The sequence below is a fragment of the Nelumbo lutea genome, chromosome 3 (genome assembly GCF_056320005.1).
Source record: "Nelumbo lutea isolate HS-2025 chromosome 3, American lotus-T2T, whole genome shotgun sequence".
NCBI classification, from domain to species: domain Eukaryota; kingdom Viridiplantae; phylum Streptophyta; class Magnoliopsida; order Proteales; family Nelumbonaceae; genus Nelumbo; species Nelumbo lutea.
The window spans coordinates 793238-812160 of NC_142686.1; the positions used below are offsets into that span (position 1 = coordinate 793238).

Here is an 18923-nt window from a genome sequence, read left to right on the forward strand (position 1 = left end):
CACTAGCATCAGTTTTTACTATCTTTGGGGATTTTGGATGAGGGATATTGAGGTAGGGAAGGGTTTTTACCTTTTGTTTAATCCTTTTCACTGTTTGAGTGAAATTTTTGCTCCATTCTGGAGGGTTCTTCTTCAGTCTTTTTTTGAGTAATTAGCAGTCTTGACCTATTCCTTTGTAATAGTCTGCTACATAATTTAGACTGCCTAAGAATCTTTGAAGTTGGGTTTTATCTTTGATCTCGTTAGGGAATTTATCAACAAACTCTATCATTCTCTGGATGGGCGCTATGGTTCATTTAGATATCTGAAATCCTAAAAGTCTAATCTCTGTTTGAAAGAGTTTCATTTTCTTAGCAGATGCTGCTAATCCATTTTCTTTCATCACCCGGAGGAATATATTCAAGTGTTTCTAGTGGGCCTTTATAGATGAAGAATAGATCAATATATACTATTATGAATTGAGTATAGGGGGTGATTATTTCATTCATAATTCTTTGAAATTCAGATGGGGCATTTTTTAACCCAAAATGCATTACATTCTACTCATAGTGTCCGAAAGGCACTGTGAATGAAGTCTTGTATCTATCATTTTCTTCTATTATAATCTGCCAATAACCTGATTTTAGGTCAAATTTTGAGAATATTTTCGCGTCATATAGGCGGTTTATCAGATCCTGCTTATTAGGAAAGGCACTCCTCTTTCTATTTCTGTTGCATTTTCTACATAGAAAGCAGGACAACTCCAAGAGGACTTGCTTGGCCTGATTAGACCCTTCTTCAATAAATCTTGGATTTCTTTCTTACAGATTTTCAATAATCTATTATTCATTTGAATTGGTCTGGCTTTTGTAAGAATTTTTTATTCTCTAAAATCTTCTTTATATGGTAATTCTACTGTATGCTTTTTTCTATGCCAGAATGCATTAGGCGTTTCAACACAAATTTCCTGTGTTAACTTTGTTTGGAATTTTTCAATTTCTAATTGCATTTTAGGTTCTTCAACCTATTTAATTAGCTTCCGTTCTTTTATTTCACTTTGTAGTTTTGCTATTAGCTTTACTTTACCTTTTACACTCTCTTTTAGAGTGTTAATATTTGAAACTTTGGATTTTTACAGAACTTATAAGTAACCAAAATTTCTCCTATTGTTGTCGTGATTCCTAAAGATTCAATTTGGCAAGAGAGGATGGATAACAAGAATGGAGTTCCCAAAATGACTTCTTGTCTTAGGTCTTTTACCATAAGGAAAGTAGACTTTAGACAAGTTGGTTGCAAATATGGGCTATCGAAATTTTGTATTTTATTTCAAGTTTCCTTCCATCCGTAGAATTCACTTGCTGGGATGTTTTCTTAAAATATATAGAAGGCACAATTCCTTCTTTAATACAGTTAATATATGCGCCTGAGTCTACTAAGGCTATTATTGAGAAGTTGTAATCTTTGATTCTGATGGTAATCTTAGAATACCATTTTTGGTATTTAACTTCTTTTATAGAATATATGAATTCTTCATCATTTCCGACAAACTTAGTGGAAGCCTATTTTAATGATTTTTCTAATTGATTTTCCCAGAATTTTTCGGCTTCTAATTGGTTGACCCTTAATTTGAGGGTTTTAACTATTTAAAATATAGTTTTGTTAAACATATCATTATTTAGTTATTTAAATGCTTAAATAAATATATAAAATATTTAAAAAACTCATTATTTTAATTTAAGATATTTAGTTATTGAAATATTTAAATAATTAAATATTTTTCTATGTAATAATAATAATAATAGTATTATTATTATTGTTATTATTATTATTGTTATTATTATTATTATTATTATTATTATTATTATAATTATTATTATTATCTAGCCTTCATCTAGAATCGGTCAAATAGGTTAAAGTAGTTGTCTACAATCCCGTTCTAGTTAATGGTTTGATGGCGACTTGTATTAAGCCAAAATGTATGAAATTACAGTCAGACTTTCTCTTATAAGTTTCTATTACCTTCTTATCTACAAGAGAAAAACTTTCTGCTTTGTTTCCTAGAGCTATTGTTCTTTTTACAGTCCTAACATTTAGGTCTATTTTCAGGCTGAATATTCCTTTTTTGTATATTTTAGATGGTGCAATCATTGAGATAGTCCAGTTATGTAAAGGTTTTTCTATATTATCATAGCTTACTTCTTCCATATTTTTTAGAGACATGGATTTCGCTAAAGATGTCATGGTGCTACTTTCTCCAGAGTCTTTGGGGGGACTAGAGGCAGTCCTAAATAACTTCTTCATCTTATCCTTTTACTTCACCAAATATGGTCAATCAACTTTCACGGCCTTCACTCTCTTTGGCCTACAATGCGGCTACGACCTTGGCTCAAGGGTTCTAGTCTTGGTAAAACCAATAGGTGTCTAGGTTGCCCGATCTCCTACAATACAAGATCTTCGGGAAGAAGTCAACCAACTAAAAAGAAAGTTAAAAACTCTCAAACTAAGGGTCAACCAATTAGAAGCCGAAAAGTTTTGGGAAGATCAATCAAAGAAATCATCAGAACAGGTTTTCGCTGAGTTTGTTGGAAATGATGAAGAGTTTATATACTCTATAGAAGAAGTAGCCTTAATAGTAGCCTTAATAAAATATTACAATTTCTTAGTAGTAGACTTAATAGACTCAGGCACATACATTAACTGTATTAAAGAAGGAATTGTACCTTGTAAATATTTCGAGAAAACATCCCAGCAAGTTAATGTTGCGGATAGAAGAAAGCTTGAAATAAAATACAAGATTCTTGTAGTCCATACCCACAACCAAGGAACTTGTCTAAAGTCTACTTTTCTTATGGTAAAAGACCTAAGACAAGAAGTCATTTTGGGAACTCCATTCTTATTATCCATCCTCCCTTGCCAGATTGATTATTCAGGAATCATGACAAAAATAGGAGAAATTCTAGTTTCTTATAAGTTTTGTCAAAAACCTAGAGTTTCAAATATTAACACTCTAAAAGAGAGTGTAAAAGGCAAAGTAAAGCTTATAGCAGAACTACAAACTGAAATAAAAGAAAAATAGTTAATTAAACAGCTTGAAGAACCTAAAATGCAATTAGAAATTGAAAATTTCCAAACAAAGTTAACAAAGGAAATTTGTGCCGAAATGCTTAGTGCATTCTAGCATAGAAAAAAACATACAATAGAATTGCCATATGAAGAAGATTTTACAGAATCAAAAATTCCTACAAAAGCCAAACCAATTCGAATGAACAATAGATTATTGGAAATTTGTAAGAAAGAAATCCAAGATTTATTGGGGAAAGGTCTAATTAGACCAAGCAAATCCCCATGGAGCTGCCCTGCCTTTTATGTAAAAAATGCAGCAGAAATAGAGAGAGGAGTACCAAGGCTCTTAATAAATTACAAACCCCTCAATAAAGCTTTAAGATGGATTAGATACCCCATTCCTAATAAGCAGGATCTGATAAACCGCTTTATTATTATTATTATTTTGGTTAAAGGTTTAAGGGTATATCAGTCATCAAGCCTTGATGATTTTATATAAGGGAGGTTTTAAGGGCATGCAAGTCAAAGTTGAAGGGAGGTTTAAGGACTTTTCAGAAAATCCAGAGGTTTAAGGGAGACAAATTCGATAATGTTTAAATGCTGCCAAATTCCATGAATGGGAGAAAAACTCAAGATTTTTAGATCAAATTAACTAATCAATTATTTAAAGTAGCCCTAAGTAAGTTTATAAAACGCACTTAAAATACACCTTAAATTTTAGAAATATGACGAAAACTACCCTCCATTAGTTAATAGTTATTGTCACATTCCATTTGCATGTGACATCATTTGACCCCCTTTAATTTTTCGGAAACCTAGTTTTGTCCTCACCTTGTCAACACCCAAGTCTCTCCCTTTTTCAGTTTATGCAGTTTTTTTTTTTTTTCTTTTCTTTTAGAATAGCTGATATTTATTCTCTATTCCAAATGTAAAATGCAGGTTGATATGTCAAATTTATATTTGAATTTGAACTCACAAGTCACAAGTTCCCTCAATTAGTTTTTAAACAATATTCTAGCCAAACTCCAACTTATTGAACATTTAGTCAATCAAATTTGAATAAAAACTAAAATTTAAATTAAACTCAAATTCAAATATTAGAGTATTTTAGTTTAAGTATTTAACCAAGACATACTGAAATTCAAGTTGGTTAGGTTCAATTGCACCTCTATTCGCACACAACATGATATGATATCGAAAGAGCTTTGACAAATTAAAATCAATCCCATAACTTTTGATGAATACCACATCCATGTGATTGCAGTAAATTTATCATACCGGATACCGGCTGGTTGATAAACCAATTGCATTTGCATCACGAGAGCCACATAATAAAATGACCACAATTAAACCATATGGTGTATGCATGCATATATTCAATCATGAGTGCTTTGACGGCCTCATCTGTCTAAAGTTGAGTTTGAAATCAAACTAACTTTAATTTCCAGGTTTTCCTATTAGTCTTAATTTTTTTTTTTTTTTTTCTGTTTCGTGCTTAATAAGTTACGAATGTCTTTTCTGCTCCCTAACTAATGCCAAGTTGCCAACCTCTTAGTGATTTTCTTTTATATATATAATATAAAATGTGAACCCAGTTTAAATTAATTCCTGGTCAACTGTTTTCTCATGCGTCATGGCCACCGACAGCAACTCGGGCCACCATTAATTCTGTTTAAATAATTTCTTAGATTGTATCGGAATTTGGAAACATATTATAAGGTCAAGAATAATATGAAAATACAACATTAATCAATTCGTTTTGGTGGTTGTGATAAAAAGAAAGAAAGAAATAAAACAATGAGAATAATGGAGTGGACGGAGCGGTTGTTAGGTCCATTGATTTGAAAAAGGTTTCGGGTTGGGAGTTTCCACCGAGTCTTTTTGTAGACTTGCTTAATTTCCTTTCATTGTATAAATTTGCAACCATAAATTGGATTCACAAATCCTCTGATATAGAATGGGGTTCTCTTAGTTTCTGGGAGGTTATGGCAAAACAAGAAATCCACTTGAATATCACATTATTATATTGCTTTCTGGTAGAGTACCGGAGTATAGGCTGCGTTTGGGGTCCATTTCGCCCTAAATGGGCTGCCTAATAACCACTTTTTAATAAGTGCTTATAAGACAAACACTTTTTTAGCATTTAGTGAGGTGCTTTTTTTATCAACCTTTTTCTTTAAAACATGCTTCTCATTAACGTTGAAAGCCGGAAACCATTTTTTATTTTTTTGGCTTGTTCAAATGGGTTTTTGGGTCCAAAAGAGGAAATAAAAAGTAAAAAAAAAAAAAGCCCGCTTGCAGCTTTTTAACAAAAGCATGATTTTGGGGTGCTTTTAGCCTCTTGAACGCAATAAGCACAATAAGCGCTTATTAGAAAGAGTTTGATCTCTCTCTCTCTCTGTTTTATTTGATGCACATAGAGATGGAGTCATGGAAGTACATTCTGCAGGTGTTAGGAATTTGGATGCTCAAACTAAAACGGAGGTGACTAGCTATGCTTGTGGGATCCTACCCCCCCCCCCCCCCCAATCCAACTACGCTTTCTTTCTCTGAGCAGCAAAAAACCAGCTCTGTGACTGAACTTTGAAGGAGAAGCCCTATCTAAGCAAAATAAAAAGAAAAAAAAAAGGAAAAGGAAACACACACACACGACACATCCATTCGATTAGATGCCGAATGTACATATGCAAACACAAAGAAAACAGGCAATTGTGATGAGAAGATATCCCAATGGAGCACGCCCCTTTCGTTCGACTCACTAGACCACAGGTTATGCTTTTGAAAAGAATGCACCCTTGTGCCTTGTGCACTGTGTCCGTCCGTGTGCTTTAACAATTAACACACGTACCTTCCCTGTCTTTTGATGTGCCGCCTCTTTCAAAAGAAAAGAAACAAACAAAGGCTGCCTCTTATCTCTCGCTTTTCAGCTTTGCATCCTCTAAATATCTTTTAATTATACGCTACGGTGACGGAAGGAGTCTCAATTCTCAAAGTTATGTGACCGTGGAAACTGAGAAGAGCATTTCCTTCAGCCAGGAATTCTTCCTACAGTGTATCCTATTCAAAATCTGTTCAAGTAATTAAACAGCCATTGAAAAATAAAAAACCATAAACCCAACAAATCTGATAAAAAAGTAGACCATGGAAATTGCACCAACTTAAACTAATGAAAATTAAAAACCATAAAAACAACATCAATTGATGAGTTACTGGACCAAAATGTTTCCAGTGAAAATCAAAGAAGAATTGTATATCATGAAGTGATGGGTGAAAGAAGATTTTTTATTCCTGAGGCCAGATAATAATCAGTTCCAGTGAATAAGCAAAATCTCAACGGGCTTTGCTCTTTTTCTGATCCTGGACTTGAGATGCAGCACTTATCTTCTTCCAACACCTAATAACTATGAGTAAGGGTATCACACTCCAGGAGGCATTTGCTGCAATGTAGTATGCATAGTAATAGTATGGGCTTGCAGCAAAGTTGTCACCTTCCAAGTAAGAAGTAATGAAATAGACTGCAAGTCCATAGAGCTGGCCTAACGAGATTGCAAATTGAAGTATGAAGTTATATGGTTTTTTCGTTCCAATAGCATACCTGCAGAGTCATAGAAATTTTAAGCATTAAGGATTTCTTATAAAGTGAATTATATATGAGTTCTTCTAAAAAAATATGATCCAAACAATGCCCAACAAAAGTAAAAGAGAAACAAAGGGTAAAAGATGAATATGCCACTTGAAGATTGAAATGGCAGACCCAGACCATCCATATGATGGGAAGAACCTCTGGAAAACCAAAACTGTTTCCTCATCCGTGTCAGCCACATAGTCAATAAGCGCCCTTGATTTTTTTTCTTTTCTTTTAAGCTTTATTTGAATAAATGACGGTGAAAAAGAAAAGGAATCCTGTCAATTAGAACAGGCCTAGAGGACAATCCAGCTGAAGCTCAACATGGAAAGAGGGTTGCACAAGGGACCACATTGAACCATTTTAGACTACAACCTCTGAAAATTACCTACACATACTATTCCAAGATTGGTCTGTCCAAACAGCAAAAGGGCCACCACCCAAAGTTAGTCCAAGATATCTAGGGTCTTGGAAGGGATGACCTTTGCAAACAACAAAACAAGCCTGAGAAGAAAATAAAGGAGATGATACATTCCACTCATGCACTCATGGACAACCAAGTCTGGCTCATTGCCACATTTCCAATTGATCGTGTTGCAGAATTAATTCCAATCATGACCCAATCTCATTGCTTCCATTGCCTGCCTCCTGTACCCCCCCCCCCCAGATCAAAATGAACTTTGGAATCTGATCACTCAAGGTATGTTTGGTTTGATAGAAGATAAGAGTGAAACGGAAAGTTGAGTGAAAGTTCTCAAGGAAAATTGCGAAACTCCTTGAAAACTTTCTCTGAACTTTCTGTTTCTCTTATGTCAAACCAAACATGGCCCACAGGTAAGCCTAGGTTTCTAGATTATTTTTATGAGTAGCCATGCCCTCCATTTTCTATGCATTTGCATTAACAAATCCTGAACCAATTCTTATAGGCTTCTACTGCTTGGGAAACATCTCTGTAGTCTGTAAAAGAAATTTTACAATGCAGAGAAAAGATACAACCTGCTTACCAACTCAACCATGTTTTATTGCACAACATGACAAGGTTAAATTAGAAACATAACACCATTAGATGATAAATGAAAACTTAAGAATCAGCAGCAAACATAAAATAATAATAATAATAATAATAATAATAATAATAATAACAATAATAATAATAAGAAGAAGAAGAAGAAGAAATGCTTAAATGATACTTGAGTTTGGGTCTTACACAGCTAGAAGACTTGCTGGACCCTCTAGAACTGCAGTGATCCCTTCAACAGCAACAACACCAGCATCCCTTGCTGCATATCTTGAATCACCTTTACTATATTCTTTCCCTGACAAGAATTTTTCCAACATTATGGGTAGAGAAGTCGTAGATTAGAGGCAGAGGCCACGTAGCTGTCAAAATAAATAAATAAAATCTTGTGGTCACTTATGAAAGTTGAAAAAGTAAAGAGCTCACAAACTTCTGCCAGGTAACAAGGAGTCTTCTCCTTGTAGAATTCAGTAGAGAAAGCAAAATAACCCTCAAGGATAATGTGGGTCAGGCCTGTAAATGCCCACCAGCACATGAGCAATCTATCAATCTTGGATATCTTGGGTGCCCGACCTAGAGTAAGCAAAAAGTCAACAAAGCTCAAAAATAAAATAAGACATTTCAAGCCCAGCTAAGATACAAAATAAGTTACATACAATCTGAAACCATACTTTGAACTTCATAAACTATAAGTAATGGCCTATAACTTCCAAGAAATAAGAATACAATCAGTCTTCAAAATCCATGACACTTCAAAACAAATTGTGTGGATATAGCTGCTCAGTGCAATCCTAAATATCCCGCTAGCATAAAGAAAAGCCAACTTACAAAACTACCTTAACCATTATCTTTTTCAGATCATTTTCACGCCAAGGAGTAAGGAGTTATAAAGAAATTTCTCTATGGTGGTTCATCATTGTCAACTTTATCCCATACTTTTGGATCATTACAGGGGGGGCTAATCATCATGCCAGGCCTAATCAGGCTGAGGTTGTCCTGGCCCAAGGCTCAAACTCATGCTTTAGTTCAGGCCAGGCCTGGACACAAACTAATTGCTTGGTGTTAGACCCAAGATTGAGACTAGCACAATCTCATACTTTGGGCCTTGGGCTGGCCTGAACTCAAGGCACTAATACATTTGACATACAAATATGCAATAAACAGGTCTGCTGGTCATGCCATTTAGTGAAGAAACCTAAACAGGAATCATCCATGTGACAAATGAGTTGGAACTCAAAGGGACTCCCCATGTTCCTCTCCTCGATCTAAATTAATGGAAATATTTTTTGCCTAAAAGACCTTGTCATATGATCTCGATAAGTCCATCCTTATGAGTAACTTTACTGTTAAAAGTTGAAAATTTAAAAGGGCTATTATTAATCAAACAAAAACTCCTATACAAGGTTGGAATGGTGCTGACATGGACAGCAGGATTTAAAATATCACCAATCCAAGAGGATAGGTGAATGATCTAGATCAGCAAAAGGATACCTCCATGTGGCTAAAATAGACAAATAAAGTAGGTCATGCTAATAAGCTCCCTACTTAACCTGATTAGAAATAACTTACAAACAAGCCCACTATGATTAATGTACAGGATATTGCTTATATTAGTACACATTATAAGTTGAACTGGGCCCAAACCAACCTAATCCCATTCCATTCTCAGATTTGGACTTGTATTTTGGCCCAAGACCCTCTCAATGTTCACCCATAGTTATAAGAATTTTGTCCCTGTATGTGTGTTTCCCGTTCTAATCCATCTAGGGCTGTATTTGATGTAAAAGAAAGCTATCAAATTGTTGTCCAGTTAAGTTACTGTTCGTGCACCTCAACATCCTTGCCAGTACACAGTCTGACAAATCCTTTGGTGGAGATACCCCCCCCCCCCGCGGAAAAAAAGGAAAAGAAAAAAAGTGTATAAAACATCATTGATGCATTAAAAGTCAAGCTAATCCTAGGATTTTTTTTTTCCAGGGCTGATACTACCAGTTGAATGATGATTTGCATAACATTCTTCCAACTGCTATGGTTAATGGTTATGATTTCAAAATTTAAATTCTTAATGCTGACTTGTAGATTGTAACAAAGACTGGTAGTAGCTACCCAACAAGCACCAGCAGGTAGTGGTGCCAGAACCAGGTCAAACACCAGCTTGTTTTGGCTGGCAGGTTGTGGTCCAAACAGTCTGACTTGAAAACATGAACCATAATGTACTAGAACCAGATTTGACTGCACAACTAGATCAAAATGCAAAAAAATAATAATAATAAAAAGCTAAAAAATCTTAAGACATTTCTAGATCATATCATACACCTACCTTACATCAAAATAAGCTTACAACAATAAAAACTGAAAGTTATTGTTTGGTAGACAATTTGAGAGATGTGGGCTCTGGAAGGGTGCTGGAAAGTGACATTCTCTTTTGAAAGGTATTCTCATATCCAGTCAGTAGCTCTTTCGAAGTTTAACAGTATAGGGGAAATCCTCAGACATGTTTTCTTCAGTTAGAACCAAAAAATTATTTGGAGATTTGCAAATATTTGACTGTCAATAGAAGATGAAAATCCATTGAAACATTGATTTGTCAATGCACGGTATGAGATATTATCTAGCCAATTCAATGCCCAGTACACTGATGAAACAAAGCCCCTTTAGTTAAGGTCAAACAGCTTGGTTTATGTATCATGACCTTTAGACAGAATCAAAAGGTACTTAGAGATTAGTTGATATCATTGACTGTCAATAAGAGATGAAACCATTGAAACATAGATTTGTCAAAACACAGTAATAACACATATTACCTAACCAATAAAATAGCACACTGACTAAAATAATAAGGCCAATTTAGTTAAGGCCTTTTCTGTTCAATCTTCAACGGGACTAGTGGGCTACACAATTGGAGGTAGCCCATCCCCGAACCCATGACCTCTCCTCTCAACCCTGGTGAAGCCAGGATTCGATCCCAAATCTCTGCTACAACCAGCTAGAGACCTTACCAACTGAGCCAGTCGGCCTATTTAGTTAAGGTTAAACAGCTTAATTTATGGACTGTAACCTTCAACGAGGCTTTTGCGGGGCAAAACATTGTTGAACGTCACACTCTGGAAGTCAAAGACTTCATCAGCTTCAAGAAGTGCATGCTGCCAAGGAAATGCCTCGGGTTTCTGATGCTAGTGAAGCTACGCAACCATAACTAGTAATCAAAATGTCAATAAATTTGAGCCTCACCATGAAACCAGTAGTCTTACTCCTTCAGAGGCTTCCTGAACAAAGTAATTAAGTGTCTCCAAGTTGTTAAAGAACATCTACATATGCATTCCAGAATTAAGTGAGAAATACAATAACTTTTAAGGTAAAAGAAAAGGCCTTTACCTCAATGTTGGAGGCTGACACCTTGAAGTATATGGGACATGCTTCACACCCTTAAGGTACCTTTACTTAGGGCATGCACCCCATACAGCAATTGAATATAGGGATCTCACAACAAAAGTACAGAGAAAAGAGGGTTTGAAAATAAATTTAATCAAAATCCTCCAACAAAAAAGTCACAAGAAAGAGACACTCATCATCATTGCTAGGAATCTAATTCCTTTGATTGAGATACGGTGTGACAAAGTATCACCAATTCACCATGGAATAAGGAAGCAAAAATAACACTGACCACTCCCATTTAACAACCATTCCCCAGAAAAAAAAAAATCAAAATTTTAAAATTCTGCATAAAATAAACCACCAACAGCCAACAACAATCACAACAATACCTTCCCCAGGTAAACCCGGCCTCAGAACATCCTCACTGCCTTGCCTTCTTTTTTTCTTTTCAGCAAAGATGAAAAAACATATCTGAAGCAAACAGTGCAAATCCACCCTTAATTATATTCACCCAATTCCCCACCCACAAAGAACAAGCACGCCCTTTACAAACCAGGTCTTTGTGTTTACCGTTTCAAGACTTCAAAGTTCAAACATCCATAAACTATAATTTATTCAAGAAAAACCCCTCTCCAACCCTCCCCTTTTCCAATTCCATCAACATTTTTATTGCAGACTCGTCACCACCTAAAAAGAATAGACCCAGCTTTTTTCCACTGGCCCTACTTAGTTCCTCTTCTCCATGGTCTTAGATTTGCCAATAAATGTCATTTGGAGAAAGCAGTAGTACAAGTGAAATATGGACCTGGGGAAGAAAGACCTTTGGTAGGAGTATAAATGGTTTAGAAATAATGCTATAATGGGCCAACTATGCTACAAAGCTCCAGTACTTAGTACGTGATGCTGAGAGGACCTGCTTGATCCCCTTAGTCATAGGACCATGCTCACAGAAAATTGCATCTTGTTCATGGGCTCCAAATATCACATCATCCAAATTGGCTAAATTTCCATCTCATCATCCCATTGCTGTCTGTCAAATTTCTCGGCTCCCTGTATATTAATGCAAATTTTGGATGCCAAAACTACAAGAAAGTCGTTACTTCCCCAAAGGACGGTGCTGGCGAAAATTTTCCCCGTTGCTCCAAACATCCAGTCAGTGTGGCTTTTATGGGTGATCAACCCTCGGATTGTCTATTAATTCAATGTTTTGAAAATCGAACCAGATCCTAGGATCTAGAGAAAGATATGCTAATGAGTTTAAGCGAAAATGGCAAAGAAAGGAAGTAAACAACTGATAAAAGGCCAAACCTGAAATAAGCCAGACGAGAGAGACGACTAGAAAGGAAGAAAGGCCATAAACGGCAAGAATGGTGGATTGAGGGAGGAAACCAGGCACGAAATCCGGGAGATGTAGATCTCTGGGGACGTACGGGTGGGAGGTGTCAATTCCCGCCATTTTCTCTTGCTGGGATTCCAAAAGGTAAACTTGGCCTTCCTTGGATCCGCTCTTGTAGCTGCAACTACAGCAGTTTTAGAACTCCAAAAACAAATCAAGCGAGCGAGAGGGAGGGAGATAGTAGAGAGCCCAGACTCACTGAGTCAGAGGGGAAGCAACTTTGTTCTTAAAATGTACAGTTCAGTTCGCTTCAACCAGCTGTAGTATTTTCAATTTCATATACTATTAAATAAAAGGGAAAATTTCGATTAGTAAATTGTGTAATTTGGGCCTCGTGCCACTCACCAAACTTTTAAAGACAAAGATCGTTAAGTGGTATTTGAAAACACATAAATGCATTTACGGTGATATCTAATTCTTTTATCAATCATCCAAATATTAAGGATATGGGAGTATTCATTTTTTAACAAAGTTTGGGTTACTGATAAATAAAATTAAGTGATATTATTTATGTTTTTTCAAATGTTAATTAATGACTGATTAATGATAAGTATTAAATTGATCTATTTTGAAAGTTTATGTATTAAATTATTGTATTTTAAAATTTAAGGATCAAAATGGTAGGAGGACTAAATTATAGTATATTAATCTAGTATTTTCTCAAAAGAAAAGTTGTATTTTATTTATTTCTTTTTTTTTTCCTAGGAATGGCTACGGGGCAGGTGTGGGGGAGGGATCATATTCTCCATTCTCGACCCTAATTCTGAAATTAACCTTCATTCCCATCCCCACGGGGATGGGTTCCCTGCGATGACCTAAATTCTCAAATTTTTTTAGATAATAGTATTGAAAATAAATTTACTTAAAATAAATAAAATTTTTAAATTATAAATAATATTTTAAATATATATATACATAATTGGAGTCAGGGTGGGGTGAGGACCATAATCCCCATCCCCGAATATCCATTCCCGTCCCACCAAAACAATTCCCATCGGATCAGAAAAATCGGGTCTCCATCGGAGATGAAAAAAATTGTCATCCCTAATTTTTTCCAAACAAAGTGCTAATAGCCTATAATACACCATAGACGCCGGATGGGGGCTGGGCCGGCCAGCAGGTACCCTGTCCGCGACCCGTAAGGCCGTAACTCCGGAAGCTGTAACTTAACCCTACACCAGCAAGAGACTTGGCCTTTGGGTTGGGCTGGCAACTTCAGCGGGCTTGGGTTGGGCTAATTTTTCAAGTTAGGTGTCCGACTTGCAGTCTTGCACCCGTTGCCCCCTAGGGCCCTACAGCTAAGGTTGTTTGAAAAGGTAACGTTAATGAGCCCATCTCAGAGATCAACTCTACCAAAAAAAGGCATTATCGGTCATACTCAACCGTTTGATTTGATTAGTAGCATTTGAAATGAATCTAGGGCTTTTAAGGAGTCGGGTTTGGTTTCGAATAACAACGTCTTAAAAAATTATTCGAAAACGGAACTCTATTACCGGTTTTCGAATCGACAGTTCGATCGTCCAGTTTGAATAAATGGCTTGTTTTAATAAATAAATAAATTAAAAATAAAAAGTGGCAAAAAATTATTGAATTGATCGACGATTCAACCACTTGAATTAATAAATTATTGACTTTTTCAATAAATTTTAGCCAAAAACTGGGTTTGAAATAAAATGAAACAATTGCCTAAACGGTTTGTGGACCAAACGGTCCGACTGTCTGAATGAACAGCCGTTCGCAAACCTTGCGAAACAAAGTCTATCAGTTCCGAAACAAGCCAATTATTAATTAATTAAACCTGATTGTATTGATATTTAAAATTATATTGACATTTATGATAGTAAAATTGTAATCTGTTGTTATGTTAATAAATAGAATGTTTTTAACCAAAATCATATTATATTATCTATTAAGTATATATTTTCTTAAACATAAACTATAACAAAAATTATAAGAAAATTATAAACCTCTATATAATATTACCTCAATAATTGGTGTGCAAGAGGCAAAAAATAGAGATGATATAATCTGTTCAATCAATTCGGTTTGGTCAGGTAGAACGTAGAACATACACCCATTGACAGCCTTGGACGAATGGAGCAAAATATTAAAAATGTCAGTGCCACTTGAATATAAAATGCGCATTCTAAGACTAAGCCTAGTCGAAATCAAAGAAGGGTAAAATACTTACACCTCCCGTGGTTACGTTTCAGTCAAATGCTTATACCACGGTCCACCACGGGAGAGAAGTTGTGCATATAAAAGAAAAATATTTCATTTATAAGCATCGAATACAGTTTTGCTATTAGCATGAGGTATTTGGGTTATCTATTAATTTTATGCATATTATTAGTGGAACCCGTATGATGTATGGGATGGGGCATTTTTCTCTGTCCCTTGCTCCCGTAGTTAAGACACTTTACTTTATCTTGATTCGTTTCATCATCGGTGATGGGGTGGATTCGAGGTGAGGCACCCATTTTCTGTTGGAGACGAGGAATTCCCAAATTTTTTATATCCTTAAGTGAGAGATAAATAAATATAAGTATAGTTCATAATTTATAAATAATAAAATATAAAAAAAATAATATTTGTTTGATGTCTTATATAATTTTTTTTTTGGGTGGTTTGTTTGGTATATTAATGGTCCATTGACCAACAACTGTGGGTTCAAATCCTGCCAAAGTTATTTTCAAAAACCCGATTATCACCCTAAAAAACAATGTTATAATCAAGATAACTACATAAGGAATTTCCGTTTACATGTAAATTTTGGCAATTAAAGGGTAGGATAGTTGTAGATACGTACTGAAAAATTGTCCACAACTTAAACATTGACAAATAAATTTGATTGCTTTTGACAGTGGCATGCTTCCTTACACAACATCATATAAAAATAAAATAAAAAGCAGATGAGTAGTGCTCCTGTTCCTGCCCCATTAATAATACCATCCGGGTTGTGCTTAGGGGTGCCCACGTACCCTATCTGTGTTTCAGAATTTTTCAAACCGGCCGAATCAGTAGTCGATTGAGCGGCCGGTTCTGCTCATTATATACTGAATTTGAATTGAACGACCCAAATGGTGGAACTCACCTTTGGATAAAAATAAAAATAAAAAAAATTATTAACAATGGGGCCGGGGATCAGGGAACGATGTTATGATCGAGGTGATGTTTAAGATTGTCTGAAGGCTGAAGCCTGGTCGAGTCAGTCAGAGTATGGAATTGGCAACGTGGGTAGGTACAGAGGTACTGGGTAGAGAATTATAGGATGAGGAAATCTCAATTCTCATGCATGTTACAACACCACACACTTGGAGTAAGGGTGTCTAATCTGGTCATAGTTGGCCAGTTGAGCCACACACTTGGCTGCCTTATCTAGCCCAACAGCTACAGCTGACAAGTATTCATTGTCCATGATTATTGATCCAACTACTCCCCTCCTTGTCTGATCTGATGCAGATATGGTCAGTCTTCCCTCTAGACTCAGGACAAGTCTGCCTTTCTCTGACAGCTTGTAATTCACCTCTATCTCTTCCTGCGCATTCTTCGTGTTCAAAGCTTGATACCCTTTTCCACCCATATTTTGTTGTTGTTGTTGTTGTACCACAGAGTAATGCTGCCTTCTCCTTTTCTGTATATCAATTATATATGTTCATATGATAATATATTATATATTAGACCCGGCCATGAAATTAAGCAACTATATGAACCCCCTTATATTTAATATTTTATACTACACTGACATCAATTCAACTTGCAACGTACAGATCGATCATCATCACCGAATAACGTAACAGTACTACGTACGTACATCATTATTCTCAGGGTGTATAAATATACATTGATCACTCAAAATATATCAAAATGATATAAAGTAACCATAGCTAGCTAGCATTGTAAAGCACAAATTGCTGATCTTGAGATGTTTATAAAGTGATCATTCTCAAAGCATTTTCAACAAGAAGTTTAATTTTAATTTGTTGAAAGAAATCTCTGATACAATGCGCACGATGAACAACAAGCAAGTAGCTAGAGATGGAGGAACCACACCTGCTGGCGACTTCTATTGTCTAAATTTTGGCTTTGCGGAGGGAGTATACGGATTGGGTGGTCTACAATGACGGCATTCTGTGTTTGAATTATTGAAGCAAAACAAGAAATAATGGTTAAATCCTTGATGACGATGAAATCGTTAATTATATGCATGATGGGCATGGGCATGGCATGTGATATTGTCTCACTTACGTACGTTTAAGAGAAGAGCAGTTTGAAGGGCGTAATGCTGCCTGAATGTCACAAAAGCCATCTGTGATTCGTCTTCATTTCTGCATATGTATATATATAATTAATTTTATGCACTGAAAATAAATTAAAACAGATAGAGAATTATACCTCACTAACTCGATATTGTCAACTGCTCCACAGTAGGAGAAGAAACTGAAAACATCTGCACAGGTTACTATAGGGGAAAGGTTGAGCACTGATATTGTCAGATGTGACGCACCCATAACAAAAGCCCAAATTAAGCTCCCTATTCCCACTTCCACTACTACGTTCGTCTTCGTCCTCCAAAAACTATCTTTGCTTTGCTTTAAAGGGAGGGAAGACTAGTTGGGTGAGTGGCCAGTGGTGAGAATCCAGTTCCAGCAAGGCACAGCAGCCAATCAGTCAAGTGAAATAGTGAATTAAAACTGGGAATAAAGGAGTTTGACAAGTAAAAAAGTTATTCCCCTTTGGCTTTAGTTAAAGCGGATACATGCATGATCCATCATAAGATAAGACAGAAAGAAACCCCGGCATCCAATATTTTTAATCTAGCTAATGCCTGCATATCTAACAATTTGTACACACATATACATCAATCAGGACCACTCATCACCCAATTCCAAGCAATCGACAGCAAGCACTTGGTTGTTTAATTTTAAAGGGTCAGTATCGATATTAATTTTGGGTTGTTTGCGTTCCAACTCACAGTATTCCAGATCAATTTACGCCAACACAACTTGAGAGAATCAAAATTAAAGTGACTTCTCATCATCACCATCTGTTATTTCCACAGTCCACACATATTATTCGATTTCTATTTCACTTTTTTATACCAGCTCGAGAACGAGAAGCAGTGCACACTGCAAAACATAAACATGAAAAAGAAATTAAAAACCATATTGCAAAATTAAAATAGTGAATGCACTTAAAAGTGAAAAGACCTTTATAAGTGTCTCCACCTCCGGGTTTTACCTTTATAATAATCGGTTCCGACCAGATTTTCGCTACACCGATCGACTCCTATTATATTATATAGCGCCAGGAGCCAGCACACAGCATTCCAATAGACAGACAGGGTTTCGCCAGCTTTTTTTAAAAAAAAAAGCACGCGAGTGGCCATTTGATGATTCTTTCTTTGTTTAAAAGTTAAAAGAGAAAACCGATATGACTGACCATTTGCCGGTTCGGAGACATCTAACCTCTCATTGGATCAGTCAAAGAACCCACGTGTTTGTGTGTGTATGTGTATCAAATTTATATATATAAAACTGCCCCCACAACGTCCCACACCACATCCCCACCATATATTGAAAATATTTCTCGATGAAGATATCATCATCGAAACATGGCCGGAATGTGCTGTGGTGGTGTACTCCCAATCAAATTGGGACACGTTAGAATTCATACGGCATCTTAGGTCACATGTATAAGTCATTTAAACGGACTGTTTGCATCACTTTTTTTTCAAATTAAAAAGTAAAAGAAAGAGTAAAATAGATACTTTGACTGTCGCTAAGCTCGAGAGACGTAAAGACTAAAGAGTAAAAATACAGAACACTGCTACAGACCAAACCCTTCCGTAGAGTGGATGCCATTAACAACGATTGCAGGGGAAAAAGTTCTGGTCTTGAAATGTTTATACTAAACTGCTAGCATAACTCCTCATATTAAATTTGAGTCAAGGTTCAGTGTCTTTTATTCCGCAAATGAGAACAGAAGCAACAAACCGTCAAAACTTGCTGTTTTGATGATTTTAGTGTATGCTATATCCAATTGATTGAGGTAAAGATTCAGAAGTCTTGAAGTTGAGATAAGTTCAAGAGCAGAATTAATAAATGTTAATTACTCTATAAAAAGGAAGACATTACCGAATCCAATTCAAAATGAGCTGCAGGTGTTTTGAAAAAAGCAGAGTACTGAAGTGAAAAAGAAATGACGGGCGCCTGAAACAATTACTTCCAAATGACTTCCACCCTTATTTGGTCTGCAATCATTTGTTAATGCACCAGGTTAGAGGCGGCTTGGTTTGCAACAGTTTTCCTTGTACTCGTCAGCCAAGATTTCATATTAGCAATGTCTTAACCTGTAGAAGTCGGCATTTATGGAGTTCCGATTTCTTCTTCTTTCAATCTATGTTAAACAAAGAAAAGGAGAATAGGGTTTTACACAGAACATTAAAATTTGCAATGGAATATAGT

General features: G+C 35.9%; 2 protein-coding genes across 3 annotated transcripts; both read right to left on the reverse strand.

Annotated features, from left to right (window-relative positions):
• Positions 1 to 6190: 6190 nt before the first annotated feature.
• On the reverse strand, positions 6191 to 12816 carry LOC148862266 (putative 3-beta-hydroxysteroid-Delta(8),Delta(7)-isomerase). Its single transcript, XM_088978418.1, has 4 exons — positions 12369 to 12816; positions 8112 to 8258; positions 7875 to 7983; positions 6191 to 6637 (listed from the first exon to the last, which is right to left on the reverse strand). Exons 1-4 carry the CDS (start codon positions 12514 to 12516, stop codon positions 6373 to 6375), a joined length of 669 nt encoding a protein of 222 aa, XP_088834544.1. The 5' UTR covers positions 12517 to 12816; the 3' UTR covers positions 6191 to 6372.
• Positions 12817 to 15272: 2456 nt separating this feature from the next.
• LOC148862267 (uncharacterized) lies at positions 15273 to 17129 on the reverse strand. 2 transcript variants are annotated; one of them, XM_088975013.1, is made up of 4 exons: positions 16852 to 17129; positions 16709 to 16784; positions 16510 to 16587; positions 15273 to 16090 (listed from the first exon to the last, which is right to left on the reverse strand). In XM_088975013.1, exons 1-4 carry the CDS (start codon positions 16965 to 16967, stop codon positions 15755 to 15757), a joined length of 606 nt encoding a protein of 201 aa, XP_088831139.1. In that variant the 5' UTR covers positions 16968 to 17129; the 3' UTR covers positions 15273 to 15754. The 2 variants fall into 2 exon arrangements, with proteins under 2 accessions (XP_088831139.1, XP_088831140.1); XM_088975014.1 differs by having other exon boundaries at positions 16861 to 17110.
• Positions 17130 to 18923: the final 1794 nt, after the last annotated feature.

Bases quoted from the DNA above. Each gene is read 5' to 3' on its own strand.
- LOC148862266 (XM_088978418.1), bottom strand. From the start codon at position 12,516: ATGGCGGGAATTGACACCTCCCACCCGTACGTCCCCAGAGATCTACAT. The intron at 8,259-12,368 runs GTTTGGCCTTTT...TGCTTACTCTAG, and splicing joins TCTCGTCTGGCTTATTTCAG to GTCGGGCACCCAAGATATCC. The intron at 7,984-8,111 runs GTGAGCTCTTTA...AATTCTTGTCAG, and splicing joins TTGTTACCTGGCAGAAGTTT to GGAAAGAATATAGTAAAGGT.
- LOC148862267 (XM_088975013.1), bottom strand. From the start codon at position 16,967: ATGGGTGCGTCACATCTGACAATATCAGTGCTCAACCTTTCCCCTATA. The intron at 16,785-16,851 runs GTATAATTCTCT...ATACATATGCAG, and splicing joins GACAATATCGAGTTAGTGAG to AAATGAAGACGAATCACAGA. The intron at 16,091-16,509 runs GTGTGGTTCCTC...ATTGATATACAG, and splicing joins ACAATAGAAGTCGCCAGCAG to AAAAGGAGAAGGCAGCATTA.